This window comes from Plectrocnemia conspersa, unplaced genomic scaffold (assembly GCF_051122295.1).
Source record: "Plectrocnemia conspersa isolate PC_06_02 unplaced genomic scaffold, ASM5112229v1 ptg000013l, whole genome shotgun sequence".
NCBI classification, from domain to species: Eukaryota; Metazoa; Arthropoda; class Insecta; order Trichoptera; family Polycentropodidae; genus Plectrocnemia; species Plectrocnemia conspersa.
This window is the reverse complement of record NW_028277177.1, coordinates 19560024-19586829: the sequence shown is the minus strand read 5'-3', so window position 1 is coordinate 19586829 and position 26806 is coordinate 19560024. Positions and strand designations below refer to the sequence as shown.

Here is a 26806-nt window from a genome sequence, read left to right as displayed (position 1 = left end):
CATGATGAATATTAAAAATATATTTATGATTGCATGATTACAATCTATTTTTTATATATTGTATTCGATAACGAATAAAAAATAGCGCATTTTTACTGGCTTTAAAGAAAATTGTTCATAATAAAGTGTCATAAGATATTCGAAGCGATGGTTGCACACATCTGCATCAGTAGCAGTACGAGAGTGCCCCCTCCATTCTCTCAGTGATTGTCAGCCTTCGTTTGGTCCTCACTATTCAACTGGCTACCGAGGCGATATGTGCCGTCACATACGCGCGCTCCAAAGCTTTTCACGAAAATCGGAAAAACGCGTCGGAAATTGCAATCGGTGAAAGGAGTTAATTGTGAAAAGAAAATCTAAAAGCCCATCCAGAACAAAAGCTTAGAAGAGGAAAAATTTGGGATAAGAGGAGAAAAAACTGTGACCCGCGAGACCGAGTTTGGTTAACTTGTGTGGTGACGTTGAGGGACCAGTTTTGACAACACACATTTGCACACACACACTCGCGAAAATATGATCTGCGGAAGAAACTACGAGATGGAAGAGGCGGTAAGATTTTTATGATTTTATATAATTTCATTGGTGGCAAATATAAACAAATGAAAAATAATAACCCAATTATAATTATACAATTATTTAATTTCTTGTGTTTGTTATTGAAAAAGAGAAAGCACAAGCTAATAATTAGCTATGCAAATATTCACAAAATAAGCATTTATTCACAACAGAAGAATGTACATTTATAAATATTTTTTTGTGTAAACAAATGAAAAATGTATGTTTTATAAACAAACAGTCTCATTAGGTCTTAATTTAGAAACTTCCAAGAATTGCAAAATGAAAAATCGTCTAGTTCGTATATATATTATATATATACTATTTTCTTTCTTAATGGAATGCAAAGAGAAATTGTACGATGAAATTAAATTAATGACATTAATCTTTCAGTAATTAAACTCGCGTTTTTTAATAATTATATTTGTCACAATATTATTTTTCATTTTTTAAAGCCATGAATAATTTAAATAGATTTATATTTTTATTTTACATAATGCTGAGTACTTTAGTTATTTGTGCAATTTTATGCTGCTATTGATATTTATAATATAAAGCTATAAATTTAAGCTTAATGTTTATTATTAACGCCATTGCCTATTATTTATTATTAACTAATATATTATTTTTAATTTTATTTCATTGATCTAAGTAGTTTATTATATAAATATATTATATTTTGGCGAAAAGAACCTTAAATTATTGCGAAACAATATAAAAATCCTTTGTTTTATTACATAAAACAATTGTTTATTATCCTCAAATCATCAGCGTAATATTACGCGCAATTAATTATTTAATCTAAACATTTTCCTCGAACAGCTACGCAAAATATTACTACAAATGAATTACGCACCAATTTGTGGTTTAGTTTGTATATTTTTTTCTAGCAAGGATACTAATTCGCGGTTTACCTAACAATCGGGGTCAGTTTGCACGAAAAATTGCGCAATTTTCGGCAATCGAATGACGTCACTGCAAGGGACTTTCGTTTTTTGCCGTTATCCTTTGTTGAGGAAAAATTTGTCCCTATAGTGTAATGTGAAGAAATAACGGGTTATTTAACTCGGCAAAGAATATCTTCAGTTAATGGCATAAAAGCACGTTAAAGTTAACGGTCATCAACGATTTGTCTCGAGTATGTTATTTACCCATTGTTTACCCACTATGGCTCTTGTGTGCGTTTCACATGTGAAATATGTGGCTGTAAACGAAAAATCCTAAAGAGATGTCAATTTGGTCTTAGTACACAATTTTCCTGTAGAGCAAACTAAAAAATAGCTAAAAACATCTATAATTTTTTAACTAAAAGATTCTCTATAAGTATATTTTAAACTCACTTAATTGAAATAGATGCCCTTAAAATGCCTCTAAGTATCCATACGTACATTTTTTGTTATTCATATTAACAGAACAAGTTATAGCCAATAAGTAGCACACACATGTACACGATTACTAATCATTATCATAAAAAAATATATTTATTTCACTGTCCTAAATTCGCCTATAGTATATTTGAAAAATTCTAATAAATAGTATGTGATAAATAAATCATATTGCGTATGGTTGTTGTTAATCAATATATATATATAATTAAAAGGTAATTGGATGTGTACTTAATTAAAATATTTTTTCATAATTTATAAGCGCAGTGCACAATGAGATAATATATTTCAAAGCCGCAATCTCCGAATGGCGTTTTATCTCTTTCGTTTTGTTTGACCTTATGATCTATATTATCTCAGGACCGTGACCTTTTCGTTACTACTATGAGATTCGTCTCATAATTCGGTCTGCGTGAGATAATCGCAGTCTCTTTTAGATTTATTTTGATTCAATTTAAAATTGTACTGATTTTAATAAATTATCTCTGCATTTTTTTATTTCGATAAAGAATATAGTTTATTGAAATATTCAGAGGCTAATCATTCAATGCAAAAATTTTATTATGATGACTAATTGATATATACAATTGCTTTAACACTATTATAATAATATACCATAGAATGACTTGACTTGAACAAAGACTTTCTTAAGAATTTTGTATTGAATTATACGTAACAGTCATAAAGTATATATATATATATATAATAAATTATTTATGTGTTAAATGTACATATATTGTGCAATTTCGGAAATTGTCTTTCATAAGTCGTTTTTTTGTTGTTTATGTAATATCACAGTTTAACGCTTATCAGTTTATCTTTACAAGCGAAAATATGTTTATTTATTTGTGTGTTACACCATTAAAATGCAAAATTTCAGAGGCGCCTTTCACGCGCGCGTTAAACTTTCAATTTTGTTGTCCGACCGCTATTTCTATTGTGGTCACCGTCCAATTAGCGGCTCGGAAAATTACACAAGGTCTTCGGAAAGACATTCAAAGAGAAAGTGGGTGTCGCAACGGTCGACGGATCTCCACCGAGGAGCAAATTCCTTAAGATATGCTAAGAAACGCTTCTTTGGCGAAAGGAGTTGTGATTTTAACCCTTAGTGGTCAACTTTTTTTCTGTCATAATATTTCCCAAAAATTGTCAATAAAAAGACACGGTATTATTTATTCTAGTTAATTTCTTTCTTAAAAATTGTTTCATTGAATGTAACAAGTGGTTGTCGGAAAAGCTAAATCTAGTAAATATTGTGACTGTATTCAAAATTTCCTGAGTCAATCTAGCAGTGTGTGGAGAATATTTTTTATTTATTCACGAGAAATAGTTTTTTTTTATTCAATGCAGCACTCAATTGTATTGTAAATTTATTATACACTACTGCCATCAACTTTTAATTATTTTTAAGACATTAAAATAAATAATTCTTTTGGAATTCGACTTTACACAAAGAAATCCAGATTTAGGTGCTGGAATTACGTTCGAATAAAAGATAAATATCTGTAATTATAATTTTTTCTGCAAAGGAGTACATGTGTTATCGGACAATTTACGAAAAATCAAAATACATTCTTTTCATTTTTTACTACATCTTTCGATAGTAAACCACGAAGTACAGACCTTGTTCATTATTTTTTCGTTGGTTACTAATCGATATATATCAATTTTAGCTCTTATGACTATTTCATCCCTCAATTTGTGTGGTCCACTCCAAGCTTACCCATAAAATCAACAACAACAAATTTATTCCTTATCATCTTTGGCATTATCTCACATTTAAAATATGCCACTATAAATAGCAAAAATATTTTTTGTAGAAGCTGTTGCTTTTCTTTTCATATAAAATTCATACAATATCTAGCTTCATATATGTTGTTCTGAAGTCCTAATTTCTTTCATTATTCCCGATCGTATTTTTTTGTCATTAAGCAAAAAACAAATAAGGCCACAACACGAATATTCGTGTTTACTACTTAATAGTTCGAAGTTAAATATAATAGTTTCGAAAATCATGTTGAAAACTCTCGTCTCTCGTTTTTTTTAGGTACCTTTCATGTATAATAAGAATTTTTGGGTACTCTTAATATATATTCGGAAATATATTCTTTACAAAAAAAACATAATTTTCAAATTTTGCTTTACAATCTTTTTAAATATAGCCAATTACGTTATTAGTTATTACTTCATGGGGTTACTGTATTAATGGCACTGTTTTTATGTTAAATATTTTTTTATGGGATTTATTAAAATTAGTCCTATAAAGCTAGTTTTATTATTAGACATACGTTTATACGTATATTCATAAAATTATAGTTTGACTTAAATATAAATTTGAACTAAAATATTTTAAAATCATTCATTTTTAAGGTTTCTAATATGTTTTTTAACTATCGCTTAGTTACTTAAAATTAACATAACTAAATAAGTAATATTATATGTATACTTGTTACTGGCAACAAAAGCTTAATTATGTATGTTATATATGTATATCCATAGAAAATTAAATTTATTTATTGAGTAATTTGAGTGAAGTTTTAACATAAAACTAATCTGAATAATTAAATAATTTTATATATTTAGTTTTAGAAAAAAAATATATTAAATATATAATTAATGGTAATAAATTATGACTAGTTTATGATCATATTCAAATTATTGAACAGTCGTTGGGTAGTATATATCTTTTTTATCAATAATAGGATATATCATTGTTAAACCGCGTTTGATTTTTTACCGTAGATTTCGGCTATCGAATTAGCCAAAAATGCGCAATAAAATTCTCATAAAAATATTTATGTTGAGTTTAATTTATTCTTTAATAATAACAGATACGGTAGCCGCGGAATGGAATATGTAAATATTTATTTTAGAATATTTGCATGTTTTCACTGCTTTTTTATATGAGCGACATTCCTTAAAAAAAGTAAGCACAATAGAATTAATATTCTTATTCTTATTTATTCATGTTTTATTAAATATAATACTACTTTTGATTAAGTATTAATTTTAATTAAAAATATTTTTTTTTATTTAAAAATTATTTGCCATAATTTTACATATTGAATCAAATATTAATATCAAATTTATTCTGATACGTGCCTCGATGAGTCAATAGAAGCAAATTCGAACGCGTTCTCAAGAATGTCGTTATACATTACAATAAATTTTAGAAAAGTGGACATAGAATGCGATATGCAAAATTTACATAAGCACAAACGCATAAACATACATATACACACGCTAAAAGCGCCGTGCTGTTATAAAAGACTCACGTGCCATTTCATTTGGGAAAAACCGCAAGCTAGGCGGTCCTTGGAGGAGTGAAGCAGAAGAAAAAAATACGTAAAAACCGGTTTCACGGTATAAACACCGATTCATTCGGCGGAACGAAGAGAGCGAATGCAGAGTGGTGAATGTGCGAGCGAGAAGAATATGAAGTAAAAAATGCCTTTTTTCGGACTTGAGAACAAAAAGTTCGATTTAGACTCGTAAACGAACGAAATTGGAATTTAAAATTGAAATTGGGCATTCTGGGCGTTTCTAACGCTAGTGATGTTTGTAACTTGTATTTTTTATGTATACATGTTGATATAAGTATATCGACTTAATTGCTATACGAGATATAAGTGACTTTCTGCAAAAAAAATCATTATGTTCTGTATTGTAAAACATAAAATATGATGATCAACTATTATTTAGTTTTCATTTAAAGTTTCCGTTGCAAAATTATGTTAGTTTAATGCGTTACTATGGAGTAAACCAAATCAACAACTACTGAGTAAGTTGTGAGGCAGCAAACTGAAATCAATATTTGTAAATCAGTGACATCTATTTGTAAACTGTTATTAAAACTATCCATCACCTTTTTTAATTAGTCATCGAGATATTCATTTTTGCGGTCAGAAAAATTTAGAAAAATATTATCTATGATGACCGATCAGAATTTATCATTATGACTAATTATAATATCTTGAACTCGATAGATATTGAAAAACCCTAGTGCTAATATGTGATTTGAACTCAGTTCTTTCAGGTATTAGACACAACGGGAAATTATAATAAATACGACGTTCATTGTTATACCTACAATGGTATATATGTATGCATATATAACTTCAATACTATGATAATATTATATAACTTAAGATTTTCATGCTGATTCAAAGCTATCATTAGTTTTTTTAGCTTTCACTACTAATTCCAATCTCATAAACGCGATAGTAATAAAAAAAACACTAATGGTCATACGTGATTTGAACTCAGGTTTTTCAATTTATACCACTGGATTATTATGTTGGTTAATAGATATAATATAGACCTTTTGAAGTGATTAAAAAATTAATATCTAGTAAATACTGCGTTCATCGCTGTTCCTAAAAAAGTAAAAATAACTTACTTAAACAACGATAACATAACGTCAGAATTACATGCTGATTCAAGACTATTATTATAAATTTTGTTCTCATTTCTCAATTCTTACTGAAAAAGTGAGAAAATTGTTAGTTTTTTTTACCTTTCTTCGTCCATATCCAAAAACTAGACATGATTGGAAAAACTTATGATATATTTGAGAATAGCGCATATTTTTTTTATGTAATTTAGATTATCGATCTGTGTCATAAAAATCAGCAATTTAATGCAGATATGCTAAAATATGATAAATCAATAAAAAAATATAGAATCGACAAAAAAATTGTTACATCAGAAATTTTCCAGAATCTTCTAAAACTAGCTTTAAAATTTTTACAAAAAAACATTAATATATATGTATATATATTTATATAGATTTACTCATATTTCAAAGGTTATCATTTTATTTAATTTCATATGTATGTAACTACAAATATTTATATAATATAATATAAATATTAAATAAAATAATGAAAACTACTGTCACTGAATAATAATATAATTGGATCTTATTCTAGACAAAAAATTATCTAAAATAAAAAAATACCCTCTCACTAGCTACTAAATTTAGTTTTATCGCTTTTATGACATACAATAAGAAATACTAATGTCAATGTTCTTTTAATGGTAGACTTGAATATTAAAAGTTTACTTTTCAGTTTTATTGGATTTGATATCATTTTGTTAGGTTACTCAAAAAAATATTCTTATTTTAAAGCACTTTACTTATTAATATTTTCACTAATATTCTACTATCAGTAATAAAGAACATTTTTAAAATATTGCAAAAGAGATTATTTGTATTTGATTATTTATATTTTATTTAAATAAATACGACTTAAGTTCGTAAAGTTTTGTAGTAAAATAAATACGATTTTAACTAGATTAATTTTTAATTTCCAAAGAAATTTAAAGGAAAAATGCTAGCTTATTTAAAATAACGATAAATTTAAGTCATAACAATAACACAAAAAGTAATTTCGTAAAAAAAATTTATTGAGAAATATTTTTTTTACAAAAAATATTTTTTTTCCTATTCACAACACAATCCAAAAATGATTTTTACATATAGCATATAATTTTTTATTATTTACCGATTAAAAATAATTGTATTTATCAAAATTTATAATTTTATATCTGAAAAAATAACATGTATAGTGAATGTTTCCTTTTTTAATGTAATATTTTCTTTGTGGTACAAGAAAATTTAATGTTAATATAGTGTAATTTAGCAAATCTGACTTTAAAACTACATATATTTATATTACATTTCAATCAAATTTAAATTAAGTTGATACCAATTCTTGCATAGTCCTAAGATTATCAGTAGTCTAGGTCTATCAAATGATAGCTAAAGCCAGAATACATATTTCTAATTTGACATGAAAATAATATTATTGTTATTATATTTATAAATAAATAGTATTATTGTCAATATTTAAAGCCATCGTAGTCGTAATCATGATCTTTCAAAAAACAAAATAGCAAAATATGCTTCAGGTGTATTATATATATTCTAATTTAATTGTGAGGCTTAAGAGCAAGTATTTATTAAAATTGTATTTACTATTTACAAATCCTCACAACATACATATGTTGTCACTAATATTAATTAAATATGCTATAATTTGCAGTTTCTTAAACGAGTCCCCATTTTAATTGATTTATTTGTACCAAGTTTATTTTCATATTAAACAACGTTATTTTTAACCGCTGCTAAATTCAACCGCTTTATTGCAAATCTGCGACACAAATGCCACTTTACGACCGATAAATAATAACCCCAAGGCGAGTGTCGGTCGCCATTACGCGCATTTTTCGAATAAAGTCGGTTCGTGTCTTGTCCGCGCGTCGATATCTCTTACATGCTAAATCGATTGTTTGAGAGCAAAGTTCTTGAACTTTTACAAAACGGGCTATCGGATGAAAGTCGAATATCGGATAACTGTGGAATGTCGACTATAGCAACGCATTTTTGATATAAATTCAATACAACAACGCTCATCTTGAGTTGTAAATGTCACGGATAATGTCGGCGATAATCTATTGTCGTGCCAAATTTTAATCGGAAAGGTCACGACTTTTGTTGAGTTTGAGTGTATATGTGTGCACAGAGGATGACACTGCATTTCAACCATCACGATTGGCTAGTCTGTGTTTCCCAGTTATTTTTAAAGGTTGACTCATCAGTATCTGTGCGGAGTGGAGACGCTTACTACTAATATATAAAATGTCACTTGCATAAAATAGCTTAACGACACTTAAGATACTGATTTAGCTATCTAAATATAGTAGTATTTTACTAGAATGTTATTATATTGAGCTAGTAATAAAGTAGAGGCGGTAGTATTTTACGCGAATGCAATTGTATTAAGCTAGTAATAAATTAAACGAACAATTATGAAGAAAGCATAAGAATATATTTGAGCAATGAACATTTTTTTTAATAATAATTTTGTAACAATATTTATAGTTAATATACTTGGGCTTATTAACTATAAATATATGTAATCGTATTAATATAAATATATTTCAAAATAATCTGTTTTTAAAATGTTAAAAAAGAGCTGCACAAATTATTACAATCAAATACAAACTTAGTGTAAAATAAAATATGTTGCAAAAGAAAGCTCATTTCAACATCTATGTATGTTTAACTTTTGCAGGAAGCATTTGTTATCTTTGTCTTACAAAATCATTTATTATAAAACTTTTGTATAAAATCTACTTATTAGCGCTCTTGAGTATAATACAATTAACCTCAATTAGCTATTTAATAAAATCTTAATTAAATTGTGCGAGTGTTTTTCCATGTGCATATCTGTGCATCTTTATGAATTAATAATGCTACCATAAAGCGTCGTCATTATTCTAGTTTGCAATCAAGATATCTATCGTTAGTAACGAGCATTGCGTCGGACGAATAATTTTCATTATTATGACAATTCATATACCCAAGATGCATATCTCTAGTCCATTGTGATATGGAATAACCCTTGCGAATCGTGATGATCGCAGCATCCCACGCAAGACGTGACTCATTCTATTTATATAACCCTGTCGCATTTTACAATGGTTTTTATCATTCATCCGTTTGAAGGCGTCATCAATATTAATGCGTACACATGCATAAGCATGAATGAGTTTATTAGATTTAGTTGATGAATGCTGTTCTAGTGTGTACTTAAAAGAACGTGTCTCAGTGGGCTTTGTTATGACGTCAGCGGACCAGGAAGAGACGTGAGCTTGAGACAAATACACAAGAGACTCTAGGCCAGTGTTTTTCAACAGATTTACTGATCTATAAATAATCATACATCTATTGATTCGTTCATTTTATTTTATTAGGAGATATTGCAGCTTAAACTCACTTATAAAACTGCTAATCTGTGATAAGAAATTTGTGTTTATTAAATTTTAATTGTAAATATTACGTGGCTAAATTATTTGATATGTAAAAATCGTAGTTTTGCATGTAGCAATATTATAGTATTAGATTTTTTTGTGACATATTTTCAATGTGTATATAAAGAAATAATTTTGTGTATATTTTACAGCTTCTACTGTAAATAAAAAAATAGGAATTAGTTGGTTAATTAAAACTGTTTTTTAATTTGTAATATGTTTAGCATTAGATTATAATATCTTTTGAGCTAATCTTTCAATTAAATACACAATTTTTAATCGAATAACATCTATGGTTCTTCGCTACACTTATTATTGCAATACTTATGTTAAAGCACTAGTGGTATTAGTCGCTGACTATTGACCTGAAAGTCCTGGATTCAAAGCAATTTGGACTATTGTGTTTTTATATTTGGGAGTGCAGAATTAATTATTGTTATATAATTATAATTCTTATCAATCATCACATAGATGGTTTACCTAGATTTTCCTAATCTCACGGATGAATATCGTGATGATAATTTAAAATCGATCTAAAGACAGTAAATTATGTAATAATAAGCTACTTCAGCTCATATAAAATATCTTATATGTTAGTAAAAACATCACGTATACAATTAAAGTAATAAAATATAGTTTTAAAAGATATTGCCTATATTTTTCCAAATATATCTCATTTTTTCGATATATGAATCGTGCTCTTACTTACATATCACAGTTTTAATATAATTTCGATTTATCATCACAGATTAAATTTTTCTAGATTTTTCATTATGATTACAACTAAATATTGTGATAATTAACTTAAAAGGGTTGTGCATAGTGACCGGTTTACTACTTATAGGTGTTGATTATAATTGTGAAGAATAAAAAACTGCACGTTTATTTTTATCGTTGAATATGACTTTTAAAAGAGAAAAACGTTGTTTTTTCATGAAAATATTGAAGTTTTGATATTCAATTTTAATAATATATGGTTTTAAAATAGATATTTGAAAAATACATATTTATTGGACAGATTGTAAATTATAATAAAAAATAGATATTTTAAATCAAATATTATCATTTTAATTTATTAAGTTTTTTAAATGACTGTTATATATTATTTAGAAAAATTCATTACATAATGATTCAGCTTTAGTTTTTCTATAAAAAATCAGATAATATTTATAATACTCAGAGGTACTATATGTCTAGCAATTGAAACATATTTTTAGCGTAAAAATTTGTTTATCTATTTTTTTATGAATTAAAAAAACTTTATTTTAATTATTTATCTACATTTATGATAACATGTTTCTGTCTTGTGATATATAATATTTTATTCAAATTATTATTTTGCCATCTTGAGTTTGTATCATATTTTTATTGTGGTGCTACTTACAAACGCAGATTTATGTGTAAACGTTAATCTTAATTCAGCACCTATGAGAAAATCTGGTATTAACATAACGAGAGTAATTTGGAATAAACTGCAAAGTAGTACAATAAAACATGTTATACAAGCCTTAAAATAAAACATCATTACTCATATTGCACATTAGACCGCGACCCGTATTTGGAAAGCTCTTCTCTAGACTACGTTGTACAAGTTGCAAAAAAAGCCAAGGCAACCAACCGAGACGCTCGTATGGTTCGCCTCTTTGGCGCGAGCGGGACGGAAGCCGATTGAGCGTTTTTCTTGTGCAAACGTAAGACCGTAAATTATTCGCGTTACGCTATCAGGTATTTCCCATGATTGTGCGTGAACGAGACGGTGCGATTCGAGAGGCAGTCGTACAGAGCAAGCAGGGTGGAGCGTTTCAGTTCGGCCGGGGCTGAGGGCAGACATGGTCGCCGAATCAGGTCGTGCGGTGTGATATATTGGACATATTGCGGCTACAACTGGACATGGAACTTGGCTAGCGAAAAAGGTTGGGAACCGCACGAAAAGGCGTGACGTCACGCGGGGTGAGCGCGAAACTAGTAGAATGTTACGTATATTGGATTTGTGTGATTTTTGTTATGTAATACTGTGATTGAATGGTGGTGAGTATAGTTGAAGTTATATATAATAAATTAATATGGCAAAATAGGCATTTAAATACAAGTTTAAGGAATACTGAATCATTTTTATTTAATTTTTATATTATTATCGTATGTCTAATTACTGATATATTAATTTGTTGATATTACGTAATTTACAATTACAAAAAGATTTTATAAAATTATATTTGAATATAGGAATAGTAGTGCTTTATGTTGTTAAATAATATAGAGCATATTTTTATCGTTTCATATATGTACGTGTACTTTTTGTTATATACAATATGTTTTTTAGTTTATGTACATTACATTTACATTTTTATCAAAATAAATAATATTTATTTTTAACAATCTAAATATAAATTAGGTGCTATAAAATATAATGCTTTTTTGAGCTATATCAATAAAGAGGTTATCAAAAAAAATAAAATAACTTTAGCTATATACTTATGATATAATCATTTTAACCCAAATAAGCAATTAAATAATGATAATATTCAATAAAACAATCTTAGTATGAATATAGATTATATATAAATTTACTGTTTTGATTAGTTTTAATTAAAAAAAATATTATTAAAAAAATAAGTATAATTTAAGTCAAAAACCTATTGTAAATAATTTTTCAAATCTTTTATCCCTAATAAAAAAAATCTTTATAAAATAATTTTTAGTATTTTTAAAAATGTATTTTTACCGACAATATTGAGATTCTTTATAGAGAAAAAGTAATGACAAATTTTATGTTATTTCTATATAAAAAAAGTATAAGATTGTTAGTGCCAATAAATTATGCTCTATGACATATTCAATAATCTATATTTTACCACAAAAACTATGTTTTTAGAAGTGGTTATGATTTATTAAAAATGGTATTTTTAGTAATCGCAATCAAATATGTGGGATACTTTTAAATGTGCAGGTCGTTCATTTAAAGATTTTTTATTGTTATTACCATAATTTATTCGTCATCATATCATTTGCATGATAAATTATTAAAATACGATAATAAAATTATTTGTATTTGTATGTAGATGATTTTTACTTCTCGGTATATATTTTATTACCGACTTCTGATTATGTTAAAACCACCGTTTTGCATAATCTGTCTTTTGGAGTTTAACATTCAATCGTCGATTGTATCGCCGCCGCAAAACAATAATGGACAAGTGTTGATTTACGACTCTACGAATATTTTAAGCTCCGTTCTGACTCTTTGAATCCATCTACCTTTCACTCGGTCGCTTTCACTTCTATTCTCGTACGCGTCATTGCTCCGCATTTCCACAACCTGGACACGTACCATTAAACCAAGATCGATCGAATTCGCCTCGAAACGTTCAGAATCCAAATTGGCGATTTATTGTAATCGAATCGAAATGCTGGTGGCCGTATGCAGATTCGATTAACACCTCCTGTGATTTACGCCTCGCTTCGGTTATCCTTGAGTCACGTTCACTTTGCCGATATTTTTGTATGTACATAAAGAAAAAAAAACGAGCAGAGACTGTCTTCCTAGCTCACAGTTCGTTGAACCAAGACAAACAAAAAGCCAAAAGTCCAAGGCCATAATACCTGCGTATTCAGCTAATTGAATATCGTGACATAATTTGACTTTGCTTAATTGACCACTCTCGATTTCCTTGTTGTGGGCCAAGCTTTCGATATAAACACGTGTTGGATATAAACATTTTTTATTGTTTCAATACGTTCACAATAGCGCAACCTTTCATTTTGCAAATTTGAAGGTCGTTTGTATGCTTTTAACGCATTAACGACTGCGGATCATGTATTATTTTGAGCCGATTTCTCGGAAAAATTCGCGAGTATGATTGATTCGCGTATTTGTATGCATAGTGGGCGTTGTTCGTTACGTATTTTTATAATATCATACATGAAAAAGCTTACCATATGCTGTTTTGACGTATGTTATAGAGAGCATTCGGACGTCATATCTCACAAAATGACGTCACGGGAACATATGTATAAAGATCGTTCAGTTTAATGAACTCAGTTCCCATGCTTATCTCTGTTTTGTTTTGACAAACTGTTATATTAGATCAATCTGTTATAAAACGCATGAAAAAAATATAAAATATTGCTGCACATATTTGTTTGCCACAAACATAAAATAGCCTAGACTTATATAAGAACTTAAAAAAATATTTTTTAATTGTTTTTTACTCTACAATATGCTACTTATTAAACGCTAAATTAATTTACAACTACATTTAAAATTATTGATTTTTAAATAGAAAAAGTAAAATTTTCACTAAAACAAATTTATTATGTTACTTACTTTTGTATATTAATTTTATTGTACAACAATGTAAATATTCTACGAATTTAGTTTTTCGTATTTTTGTAATAAAAAGTTTTAAATCGTTGCACAGTGTATTTATTATATTTAAAACACTTTATCATTATCATTTGCATTTCAACGTTATCTGCAATTTGCGATACTCTTTCTAGCTCTTAATAGCCTTGGTTAAAAAAAAACAGTAAAATCATATTAACTAACATAAAAATTAGTTTGTAATATCATTACACTGTTTTTCATATTTGTTAATGTATGAAAAATGTAGGATAGTTTTACTGTCTTTTAATAATATACACATGATTTCTATTGGTGTTGATATTTTATTTTTTAAAACGATTATTACATTATGATCAATAAATTTACAATCCATACAATTATATACGATACATATTAGTGATTTATAAGTTTTTTCATATTAAAAAAAATGTTATAGTTACAATATAATAAAAATTAAATGTTGGTGATTTAAAAAAATAATGATAATAAGATTGTTTGTATATTAAAATCTTATTTCTTGTGATAGCTCGATTTTTCTATTTAATATGGGGCTAAGAGCCTCCACGACGGCAAGCCATTTAGAATGTCTTTATTAAATTGAAAGTTGGAGTCCAGGTGTATGGCCGGGTATTTAACGCTTGATTTATATTCTACGTTGCTGCCCTGTTTACGTTGGAGAGGCTGTGGCAAAGTTTGTCTACGTTTCGTATTGATTTTATTTTATTCTAGTTGATTTTATTAACTAACAAAGTATAAATAAAATGAACACGAGATAAATTTATATTAAAACTTATATAATATGTCATGTTATTGATTTGTATCTATTTTTATTTGCATGCTCAAGTGGTTGATCATTAATTATGTAAAAAAAACACGTAACGCCTAACCAATGGTCTTGCCTTTTTATATGCATGTTTTGTTTGTCAAACCAAACATTACATTGTTCAGCACAAAAAAATTAACATGATGTTTCTAATTAAATTTTTAATTTATATCCTGTTAAAATCGACAGATAACGTACTGTTTTTATACCAGCTTCGAAAAAATTCTAAGCTTGTTAGCGTATACTGAATGAATAATTCATCACTTAACAATAAGACCGTCATGTTAATAAATTATTTTTCTTAAAAATTAACATTTTTTCAATAATTCTATGAGGAAAATTATTAATTAATCTTTGCTTTTTTTCTGATTACAGATGCCCCAAACGGTTCCATCGGCCGGACTGTCTCCACCTTGCGAATACAATTTCACGGCTGATAGCTTCGATTTATCTCTGCTATCGCCTGATGGTGAAGTGCCGGTGTCGCCTCCGTCTCTTCGTCATTTGATGAACTTATTCGGAGATCCGACCACTTCTCCCGAACCTATGTTCAACACCCACGAAGAAGACGACTACTCTAAAAATTTCGAAAAGGGAAAAGACAACACCATCCACGACTTTGACTTCCCGACTACGATCTTGGAAGACAACATACCTCAGTTGAAGTCTCCGATTCTGAAGAACGAGTATCAGAACAACTCCAACACGATACTGTTCGAACAGTTCCATAATTTCGGATACCAGTCTCCGGTGTATCCGACTCCATCGCCGTCATCAGACGAGGGTTCCATACCTACGTTCAACATTCAACCCTGTTCTCCATACGAACATACAAATATATCATACAATCAAAATTATAACTCTTACTTGAATATAAAAGAAGAGCCAAATAATAATTTGTTGAGTCCGCAATACTCAAACTCGCCGTATTCGCCGGCTAGTACTTGCACCACATATTCGAACAACTCTTCTCCTCATTATATCCAACCTCTATCGCCGTCTGGGTACACACCTAGGCCCGTAAAAGACGAAGCGGCGATAGACATAGAAGAGTTCTTGAAAGAGAATCAGATTCTCCAAGAGTCGGTTTATAACCAGAATAAAGTTTTGAGCGAGAGCCTCAACGAGCCGAATATCTTGGTGCCGAAAAAAGAAGAGGTTTCAAAGCCTAAGGATTATCAACTTCTCCGAGAGGTGCTCCAAGACACATCTTTTCAGAAGAGATTCAATTTGAGACCTATCAATTTCGACTCTTTAACCGGCGGATTTGTGCCTAACGGCGGCTTGAATATTAAAATGGAGGAACCTGATGATTTGGATTCAGTCAGCGAATCTTTAATGACGTCTTGCAGTAGCGCTTTGGCTAGGGAGAAGATAGAACCTGTGCTGTCTTTGGCGATAGAGCAGATGAGGAAGGACGTTGAAAACACTTGCTCCGCGCTGGGCATCTCTCACGGTAAGAATATTTAAAACATTGTCTTCTTAGCATAGTTGGGGATCTGGGCGTGTTGAATCGAACCGTTAGGATTTTTCTCTCGTCTACGCCCACCAAAACATTTCGATCATAATCGATTCTCGAGCGAAATCGCAAAGCAATTTGGGTCATCATTTTCGCATGAGTCTGAGCGTCCGTGGACAGAATCTTAAAAAATATATCCTTTGAATGCTAAATGAGTTAAGATTTTAACAAAATCTGTCGTTGAAATAACGGTTTGAGAATTAACTCTCTCCAACGGGATCTGGATTGACTTCTCGTTTTTATTTTGTTTTATTATTGTATAATACAATAGAATCCCTGAGGGCGATTTTTTTTAGAACATATGTTTTTGGTAGACTTTCTGACGATACGTGTAGCACATGTGAATCTTAATGCTTGAATAAAAATATATTCATAGCACGTCAGTTCAGCAGAATGCTTTAAGGTCGTCAAAAGGACTACGTGACTTTACAGGTGTCGATCTTAAAGTCTCAAATTCCTGTCATGACAATGGACAAGACGTGAATTAATATAAAGTACTAAGATACGCCGATTTAAAAATAGTTTTAGGTTTCGATTGTATGTATAATGACATTTTTTATTAGCCATAAATTACAAGCTAAATGCTTGATCAACATATTTTTTTGCATGTGTGCTTATACACATTTATAAACACTACAACTAAAATTTCTTAAATTTTGTTTTGAAGCATATGTGACAGGAATAGACATTTGTATTATTTAATGATGTGTGTTCACTTGTGTCATTTAATTTAATTCGCACAAGAGATTCTTAAAATTCACCTTGAATCAATGTCACAAAGTATTTAAAAAAATATGCAGAAGAAAGTTTATTGTGATTATGGTTTCATTGAGCATACAGATATTTACACCAATGAGCCATTTCATAGTTCTTGAACTTTACGCGATCTTATTATCCCTTGGAGAAATTATTCTCTCTGCGGTTTTCTCAAGTCCGAAATGCATCTTCTGAGGTTTCGTTTGGAGACCTTGCCGCTGGCGCCTTCCGTGACGTCATGAAGTCACCAAGTTTCGCCTGCAGTGGCGGCGGCCGCGATTTCGAAACCGGTGAAATGACCGACGCCCACCTACCATCATCGTCGGCTCTTACCATCGCCACCGCAACAAGAAAGTAGCCCAGCAGCGGCAGTGGCGGTCAGTGAAAACGTCAAGGCCGCCGACACGTTACGACGTGATCAAAAGCACAAAGCATCCAAGGACGAGTATCGAACCCATTCCCTTTACAAAAATAAATCTGATAAAATTTATCCTCTATTGAATGAAGAGACTTACAACTTACTATATCTGCAATATTTCTACCTTTGTTTTGGGAGTCCCGCATATAATATTTTCCCGAAGCTTCTCAAACATATTCAATATGCATATTTTTAATGTCTATTCTTGATCTAGAGTTTTTTTACTGATTAATCGTTAACTATATATTTTTATATAGCTTTAATCAATGGATGTTTTACGGTCTTAAACTTGTGGTTTTATAATAAAGTCATACATGTTACCTTTTTATGCTACTTTTTTTGTTCATGCTTTAATGCCTACTACTTTTCAATTATCATGACCCTGTTCAATGATAATATAATGTAAAATAATCTTACACAGTAGTCTACACAAGTAGTCAGAATTCGTAAATAAAATTGAATGATTACGCACTTGAATATTTTTAACTAATTTTAATATAAATTCTGGCGCATTTATTCTAAAAAAACACTTATATTTGTAGCCCATTAATTTACATTAAAGTGGTACATAACTGGACAATATAATTCAATATTTTAAAAGTATTAGTACAATACCAAATATTTAGATTGAAATTATTATATTATATATAGATCTACTATCCATATAAAAGAACATCTAAATAAGAGACACAAATACGACAAATATATTTTTACCAAATGCATGATTGATAATTAATTTTAAATTATTATGTGTATTATAATTTATAATCAATATATGTATGTCACTATACATCACTATGCTTAAGTATCGCGAAAGAAAAAAATCCCACTAAGATTAACCTTCAATATTTTAATTAGGTTGCGCTGTTGTCTTATCACTTGATTGCTTATTTATGTATTTTTATCCATAATGCAGTGATCTGAGTCTTATTGCGATATTTTCGTCATAATGCACAATACGTAAGCAAGGTGATATATAGTGACTTCTATTGATTATAAATTATAATTAATTATATATAAATATAACCGATTCCTAGACTTTCAATCTGGTGGTTTTAGTATGTACTCTGTTAGTACATACATATCTACCCCGTTTTAGCGCATTGGGCTTACGCTTTTTAGGTTAGAACGGAAGATTAATTAAAATATAATAATATCCTCACGTCTGCTCGCTAAAATATAGTAAGCTAATTGGCTTTCTTATCTCAGTCATATTAATTTCATGGTCATTGTGTAAGAATTGTTTTTTTAACTAGAACTTTTTAATAATATATATTCAATAAAGTAAATAATTTGTAAAACAATTCGATTGATTAGAAGTATGAATTAAACTTAAGAATACAATAAACACTAAATGTTATGTATATTAGACTTAAAAGAAACTCAGATAATTATTTTTGTTAAAAATAAAATATTTTTACGAAAAATGGGGTTAAATTAAATATTTGCCTGTGATCGTTTATTTATTATATTGAGCTACTTTAACATGCGCCACATTTTATTAATACATTTTCATTAATAAATTTGTTAGTTATTGAATAAAAAAATATTAAAAAGGTTTTTCCTGTTTTGATAAGAAGTAAGCGTAATAAAATTTTACATTTTAAAACTGTATTTATTGTCATACTATGACAACTATTGTATTATATACCATATTTGCCTAATTTCACAATTTTACACAACATTTTGTAAAAAAAAGTATATAAAAATTAATTACCTATTATTATATGCGCTATTTGCTATTTTTCGTCTTGTGATATTTGTTTTAAGTTATTTTTACATTCATTTTTATTATTAATTCATATTTCAATAAGGAAAATATCAATAGCCTTGAATGTAACTAGTATTAACTTCACTGGCAAGAAAAAAAAACTGTGGTTTACAATTATTGAAATGATTTTTATAAATTTATCTGGTTCTTTCCGTATCATGTTTTTTAATTTTTGTCAACAAAAAGTTACATTACACAGTCATCTTTATCTAGAAGTGAAATAAGGCAATTTAGACTTTTTTATAAATCGTCATATTACTATGATAAATAAATTTATACATATAAATTAAGATAAACTACAAAGAAGTGTTGTTTATCTTTATTTGTGTTTATAATTGTGATATTTTACTACAATATAATGAAAATAAAAATTCATCATGTAAAAAAAACAATTAATTTTGGTCCAATTTAGCATTTATAATTAATTAAATGTACAGAAAATGAAGTACAAGTTGCTGGTTTATAACCATTTTCTAGTTCACAAGATGAAATATGAGTAATAGTAATAAGAAGATTAGATTAATTAGGTAAAAATACAAAACATTTAACAGTCAAATTCGCACTTGAGCCTATGTGAATTTGACTTTGTTAAAGGTTTTGGCAAATTCACACATGAGCCTGTGTGAATCAATGTGTATAATACAATACACCGAAACAGAAACGAATTCGTATTGGTCTTTAATATTTTATATTTTATATAAAATGTATAAAGAAATAACTATTGTGTAATAATCACATCTTCTTTCATTATTTTATATAATAAACAGTTTTTATTTAAAGTGATTTTATCAAAGATAATGAACATTACACGTGTGAATAAATTTTTTAATAAGAAATTTTAAAATTCAATTTTACCTTAAAACAAAGTTTGACGAAATATTGAAATTTCATTTATACGATCAATAGATTAGTAATAAAATCAGCGATTCTTAAAGTTTTTCTTTAACATTTTATTTAATTTTTACTTTGTCACTGTCTGAGTTTCTACCGGTATCACTGAGTTGATACAATGGATGATGGTCTGTTTCGAAGTGTTTGTCAAACCTTGGGTCGCAGCAATTGACCGCGTTCACCCGTTGACCGATTGGCCGAAGAAGAAGACACAGGTGCGTCGTGCGCGTTATTTGCTCACGATGGAAAAGAAGACGACCGGCAATTACTTCAAGTTTTTTACTTTGCTGCTATTAGCGGCATATCGCACGCTCGGTCAAGCCATCGTGCTACTTTTAAACTCGTAGTGATGATAACAGTGATTTTGTAGATCAAAATTGTACAGATAATACTGATATAATAGGCATACATTTTTTCTTCAATTTTTTCATTATATTCGAAACAAAAAACATTTCTTTTGTTATTTAATGTATTGCGATTTTTAATTATTTATCCTTATTTTTAAACACAAAAGTCTTACCACTAAATTCGTACATGTCACTCTTGACGTACATATCCTGTGATTAACCACAATTAATAAGCATTATATGGTATTTATCATTATGATTAATAAAACTATTGTCGTTAAACAATTTTCATTATTCATTCATTAATTATTATTTTTTTTTTCTGTAAAATGTGAGTAAATAAATAATTTATATTAGACTTTGAAATTTCGTCCTAATGCTTCGTTTATTCTAATTTCTTACGGCTAGAAATTGAAAGATCGACATGCGTTATTATACATAGATACAATTGTGCGCCTATTACTTCTCCTCCATCCGCTGCTCTCACAAAAAAGAAGCAAATTATCGCCAATTGTATACGTTCCTTAAAAATATAAACCATGATAATAATAGCACAGTCAATATGTAATTTTCAAAAAGAAATAGCTGTGTGTCGTAATCTTTAATTCTAAATAAAAAGCTTTTGACGGGTTATAAATGATGTGGTTTGCATAATATACATAGTATAAATAATGCATTTACATAGGATAATTTAAATAACGTTTTAAAATTAAGTAAAGTATAAAATTGTCACTGCGCATTTGTTTTGCAGTTTTAAAAGCGCAGAGTAACATCCATACAATGTATAGATGAGAGACAAATAGTAATGGATTCTAACAATAATGTAACGGTAAATTTCTTCGCATTATATGTAAACATTCCATCGAACACTACATAAAAATTACTAAAAGTTAAAATTATTTTAATATTTAATTTTATATACTTTTAAAAGTTTGTCTGATTTTTTTTATATGTTATAAAAATAAATACTGGTATTTCAGTATTTTATTTAAAAAAATACTGATACTGATAGTCACTGTGACTACTAGAAACTTTATTTAAAAATATAAGTGTGGTTAAACCATATGATTAAATGATTTTTTAATATTAGTTTTTATTGATTTATTCAAATTTTGGTTATTTCAGCTAAAAATTTCAAACGTAAATAAGAATACAAGAATGTGCCAGCTAATTGGCTGTTATCTGAGTGGCGAGTGTTTTACATATGCCATTAAAAGACGACGAAAAAATTGATCGATCATAGCCGTCCGCCATTATGTACCGCATTCCAAAACCAGGCATAGAAAACATACGGCCAGAATGTAGCCGTTGACCAATTTAAGACAAATCGCCGACGAAATTAATTATGACAAGCTCGAAGCGCAGCCACCCAATAAATCAGCACTAATTGAGCGTTTTCCCCCCCTCGATATTTTTTACTCTGGTAATATTTTGTATGTAATGCACGCGCGTTGGCCACACTGACCTTCGCCTCTGGGCGCGGCCGAAATCTACTGGAATGCCAAAATATACCTCTACTATATACGCGCTATGATAATGAAGTAAATCACAATCGAACGATTTTTCCCCTTGAGATAAATTTCCACCATCACCGTGTATTTTCGATTTTCGCACAATGGATCGTTTTTCAAATCGGCGGTCTTTTGATATACGCAATAAAATTTAATTAAAAATACATTAATTGACAGCAAGCGAATCGAATAATAATTCGAACGTTAAGGCAAAAAATATGTGACACATTATCTAGTAGTAAAACAATTAATAATAATAAAATTATTTTTGACATAGTCGTAAATTTGAGTTTTAAGGCCAAAAAGATGTCGCCGTGAAAACGTCAAAAAACAAAATGTTATGTAATACGAAAATTCGCACGATTTTCGCCGCCGCCGAATAACCGGTCGGCCATTTCCCGATCGCCTTGAGCGATCGAAAGAATGTTCTAAATATATAAATAACGTGTTATTTTTTTAACAAATGGCGACTTGTGTGATTTGTCATGATTTGTCGGACGCATGACGGACGAAAATTTTAAATGACGTTTTTATTTTACAGGTAGATTAACACTTTGTTTTTAATTATAATACTGCTGGTTATTAATAAATCACATTCAAGTCCTTGATATCGCTCATGTCCGCCATGTTACGATTTATTCTTATTTTATATGCGCTTTATAGTTTTGGTCATAACATGAAAATTCTCTGCTATATATCGAGTGGTGATATTCAAAATATTAGGCGATTTTACGTGGTAGTTCTGTTTCTATTTTAAATAGTTGTTGTTTTCAATGTATGATGTTCTAAAAATAGGTATAAAAGGCCCTATATTATTTCCAAACTGCTTTCTCGTAAAATATTTACTACAAATAAAAGTTCTTTAGAAACACTATTTAATCATATCTAATTATAAATACATATTTTTGTCTCGGTTTATTTTAAAGTACAGTTGTTTATATGATAATTAATGTTTCTATACTAATTTGAAGCTGGAATAACACAAATTTCATCGCCATTGATTACGATTCTGCCTACGTTTCGGCGATCGCGCCATTCCAACCGATTCGAACCGAAACAAGCTCGTGCTTCGAATAAATCGATACATCAACCGATAACGAAATGAAACAATTCCAGCATAGCAAATAGTGTTAATTTTAGAGTTGTGCGACCATGGATCTAAATTGATTTAAACTAACATATTCTTATTTATTTTTATTGCAGATCCACTTTTATGGAGCGTCGAAGATGTTAAGGCGTGGCTGCTGTGGACTTTGAGGCAATATTCTCTACCTCTGGTGCCTGTTGAATATTTCAATATGGACGGAGCGAGATTCGCTACTTTGTCAGAGCAGGACTTCACACAGAGGGCTCCTCAGGTAATTAAAATTTAATCACATATTCGATAGAATAGATTAGAATAGAAAAATATGGAACGAGTATAAAGCGCAGTCGGAGTTCGTGCGTGTCGTTCAAAGGAGAAAGTCTCTCGCCAGTGACCATTTAATATTCTTCTTCGTACTTATGGCAATGTTAACCTACTTTGTTTTTGCGACACTGTTTAATCCACGGCGACCTTGCTGAAGTGATTTTTTGTCGAGCACACTTGACAATAATTGAGATCTTACACGTATAATTTGCTCCGGAGAGGCCTTCAATTAATCGACCGCGAGAAGTGATCTCATCTCCGATTGGATTTTTTCGCTCTGCGGGTAATTTCTTTAGATGGGTTTATACTTATACTAGCATCCTCGGCGGAAATTGTTTGACGTGAGAATGATGTCATCGTTACTCATAATTAATACTATATTTTTTCACGATACAGGCTGGAAGCACTCTTTATGCACAGTTGGAGATTTGGAAAGCAGCCAGACAGGAGTCGGAGGGAGGACTTGGAGTTTGGGGTACTACATCCCATCACACTTCGGCAACTTCGAACGCTTCTAGCAACGAGGAAGCTAGCGATGGTAAGATTTACTATTTGCGTTAGATATAAATATAGATAGTGCGTATAAGTTCATAAATCGTCGATGTCGATGACACAACTGCTTTTTTCAACTTGTCAGCAGTGATATCGATATTTGCCGTTATCGTAGCATATGACTCGACCGTCTACCACTTATGACCCCAACCAGACGATGCCAAAGATGACAATGTTTATCTTGATTTATCGCTCTGCTCCGTTCTGCCCTTTTTTAGGCGCGTTGATCTATTGAATTTTTCCATAAACTGATAAAAGTCAACAGCATCCCATGGACCAATTTCTGGAGTCGTCTAAGCGCAAGACTATCTAACTGTGGTTCGTTCTCATTCCATCTTGAGCGTTTCTCGGGAAAAAGAGCCGGTGGCTGGGTGCGGCTCATAAAGGCCGCTCGCTAGGGAATGTCACTCAAAGTGGTCATTCTTTACTGCCTCTTCTTGCGACTCGATAGCCATTAATTACACCACTTACCGGCAACATTGTTTTTTTGTTACCGTAGACACATATGACCCATATTGCAGACCACATACGACAATTATATACTATCTATCTATATCAGTATCATAGCAAGGATTACTCAATCTCACCGGTGATGACGTTAGAGGATTCTAACTAATCTTTGTTTGGCATTTTCGCGATTAATAGGATTATTGTTCGGTAAATCAGAGTTTATCATGAGGTGTTACTGAAATAAATGACCTCTATATATTTTGCGGATAATTATATAGCATATGCCAAAAGTCACTTTACCATTATAAAAAAAAATACCTTTTTGTAATAATATTATTATTTACATCTTATTAAATACGTGAAATTTTTTTCACATATTGATAAAAAATAATATTTATATAACTGCTTACAAAATACGACTTCAGCTTAATAAGAACAAACACACTTGTTTTAAAAACTTCGGTTCTTTTTAAAAGTATCATTTTTAGTTAATGTTTTCTTTCAATAATCTTTTTTTTTCAATAGAGCAAGTTAAAAACAATTATTTTGAAAAAAAATTAATAACATTTACCAAAAATAATAGTAAAAAAAGTATGGTCAAGTACCTGTACTCTAATATCATAGTGAAATTAGTCAGGTTTTACATATTGTTTCGTCATATGCTTTTTCAATATATACCTACATATATATTACTTGGATTATAAAAGAAAAAAAATAATACAAAACCCCGAATTACTCAATTTTTAAACGGTTTAATGACTTTTGGATATCTGTAATATTTCGATTTATTTAGAAATATATGGTCGTAATTAATTTTCATTAGGGCCAAATTGGCAGCAGAATGGTTTGATTTTAAATATTTTACGACGCTAGTGATCCGCCGATAATAATGCATTTGTAACGTAATGTTCGAATGATTACTTTTTAATAATTTATATCAATATGTATATTTTATTTGACTGGAATAATAAAGCCATTATATTATAGATTCTATTATTTTAGATGAAGACGAAGAAGCTGCCAATCGTAATGGTCAATCGACCAGTACTGGTTGTGGAAAAGCACCATCGTCAAAACAAGGAGGCACTCATATTCACCTGTGGCAATTTTTGAAGGAACTTTTGGCTTCACCGCAGCTTCACGGATCGGCAATTCGCTGGTTAGATAGAAGTGAGTCTTATATCTAATTATTTTATTTTTACAAGCAAAAAATGTATACTAATATATGATTAATTTATCATTAGCTAAGGGAGTCTTCAAAATTGAAGATTCTGTGAGAGTTGCTCGTCTGTGGGGTAAGCGCAAAAACAGGCCGGCGATGAACTACGACAAGCTGTCGAGGTCAATAAGACAATACTACAAAAAGGGTATAATGAAGAAGACGGAGCGCAGTCAGCGACTCGTCTACCAATTCTGTCATCCATATTGTCTATAGATTTATGTATAAGATGGCGTCATCCCGTTGTAAAAGTGGATGATGAATATATTTTTAAGAATTATTTTAGTGCCAATATATATTAGGTATACAAAAGGCTCTTGTCTTTTGGAATGTATTTTCAAAAGAACAGAGCCTCTGCGTTTTCAGTTGGTGTCAACTTCGGGACGTTTGAGGTTCGTGACGCTTTTATGTCACGAGCCTTCAATCGCCGGTCGTTGTTGTAGTGAAACGCGATTTAAGATTTTATTGTGCCGGCCTTAAGTGTTTTAGGTTAGGACGCGAGACGGCCGTTAAAGAAAGGTAATTTTCCGTCGGCCGTCCATAAGCGAGCGGTTAAGTAGAGATTCATTAAGGTATAATTATGCATCGTGTGTGATATTTGCGAGATGATTGCGTATTAGGTTTAATATTTTTTACTGGCGTTTCGGCGTCGGCGTAGCGCGCTCGCGAACGCGCGCCATTTGTTTGCAGCGACCGCCATTTTGTGGCGTTCGCGACGCCTGAGGAAAATCACTTTTCCAAAGGACGGACAAAATGGCCGCGGTAGCGCAGTGCTGCGTTCGACGTCGGGAGTCGGTGATTTCGGTCCCATATATCTATGATATATTTATTGTAAGTTCTATGAACGAATAATTAAAAGTAAGCAATGTAAATTGCAACTAGTTGTTGTTATCTTAAATGCTTTATTATAAATGTAATTTATATTTGTTGAATATAAATAATGTACTTGCCTTGTAAATATTTTTTATATTATATTTAACTGCTTGGGAATGGTCCGGAAAAATGAGCTCCCTTCCGAACGTATTCCCGACCATTTAAAAA

The 26806-nt window shown here is 30.0% G+C and overlaps 1 protein-coding gene across 3 annotated transcripts; it reads left to right on the top strand.

The window, feature by feature from the left end:
- Nucleotides 1–230: 230 nt before the first annotated feature.
- Nucleotides 231–26806, top strand: Ets98B (DNA-binding protein Ets98B). 3 transcript variants are annotated; one of them, XM_088202405.1, is made up of 6 exons: nt 231–549; nt 15299–16379; nt 23340–23494; nt 23941–24082; nt 25549–25716; nt 25791–26806. In XM_088202405.1, exons 1-6 carry the CDS (start codon nt 514–516, stop codon nt 25979–25981), a joined length of 1773 nt encoding a protein of 590 aa, XP_088058531.1. In that variant the 5' UTR covers nt 231–513; the 3' UTR covers nt 25982–26806. The 3 variants fall into 3 exon arrangements, with proteins under 3 accessions (XP_088058531.1, XP_088058530.1, XP_088058532.1); XM_088202404.1 differs by having other exon boundaries at nt 25534–25716; nt 25791–26130; XM_088202406.1 differs by lacking the exon at nt 231–549 and adding an exon at nt 11531–11671 and having other exon boundaries at nt 25534–25716; nt 25791–26130.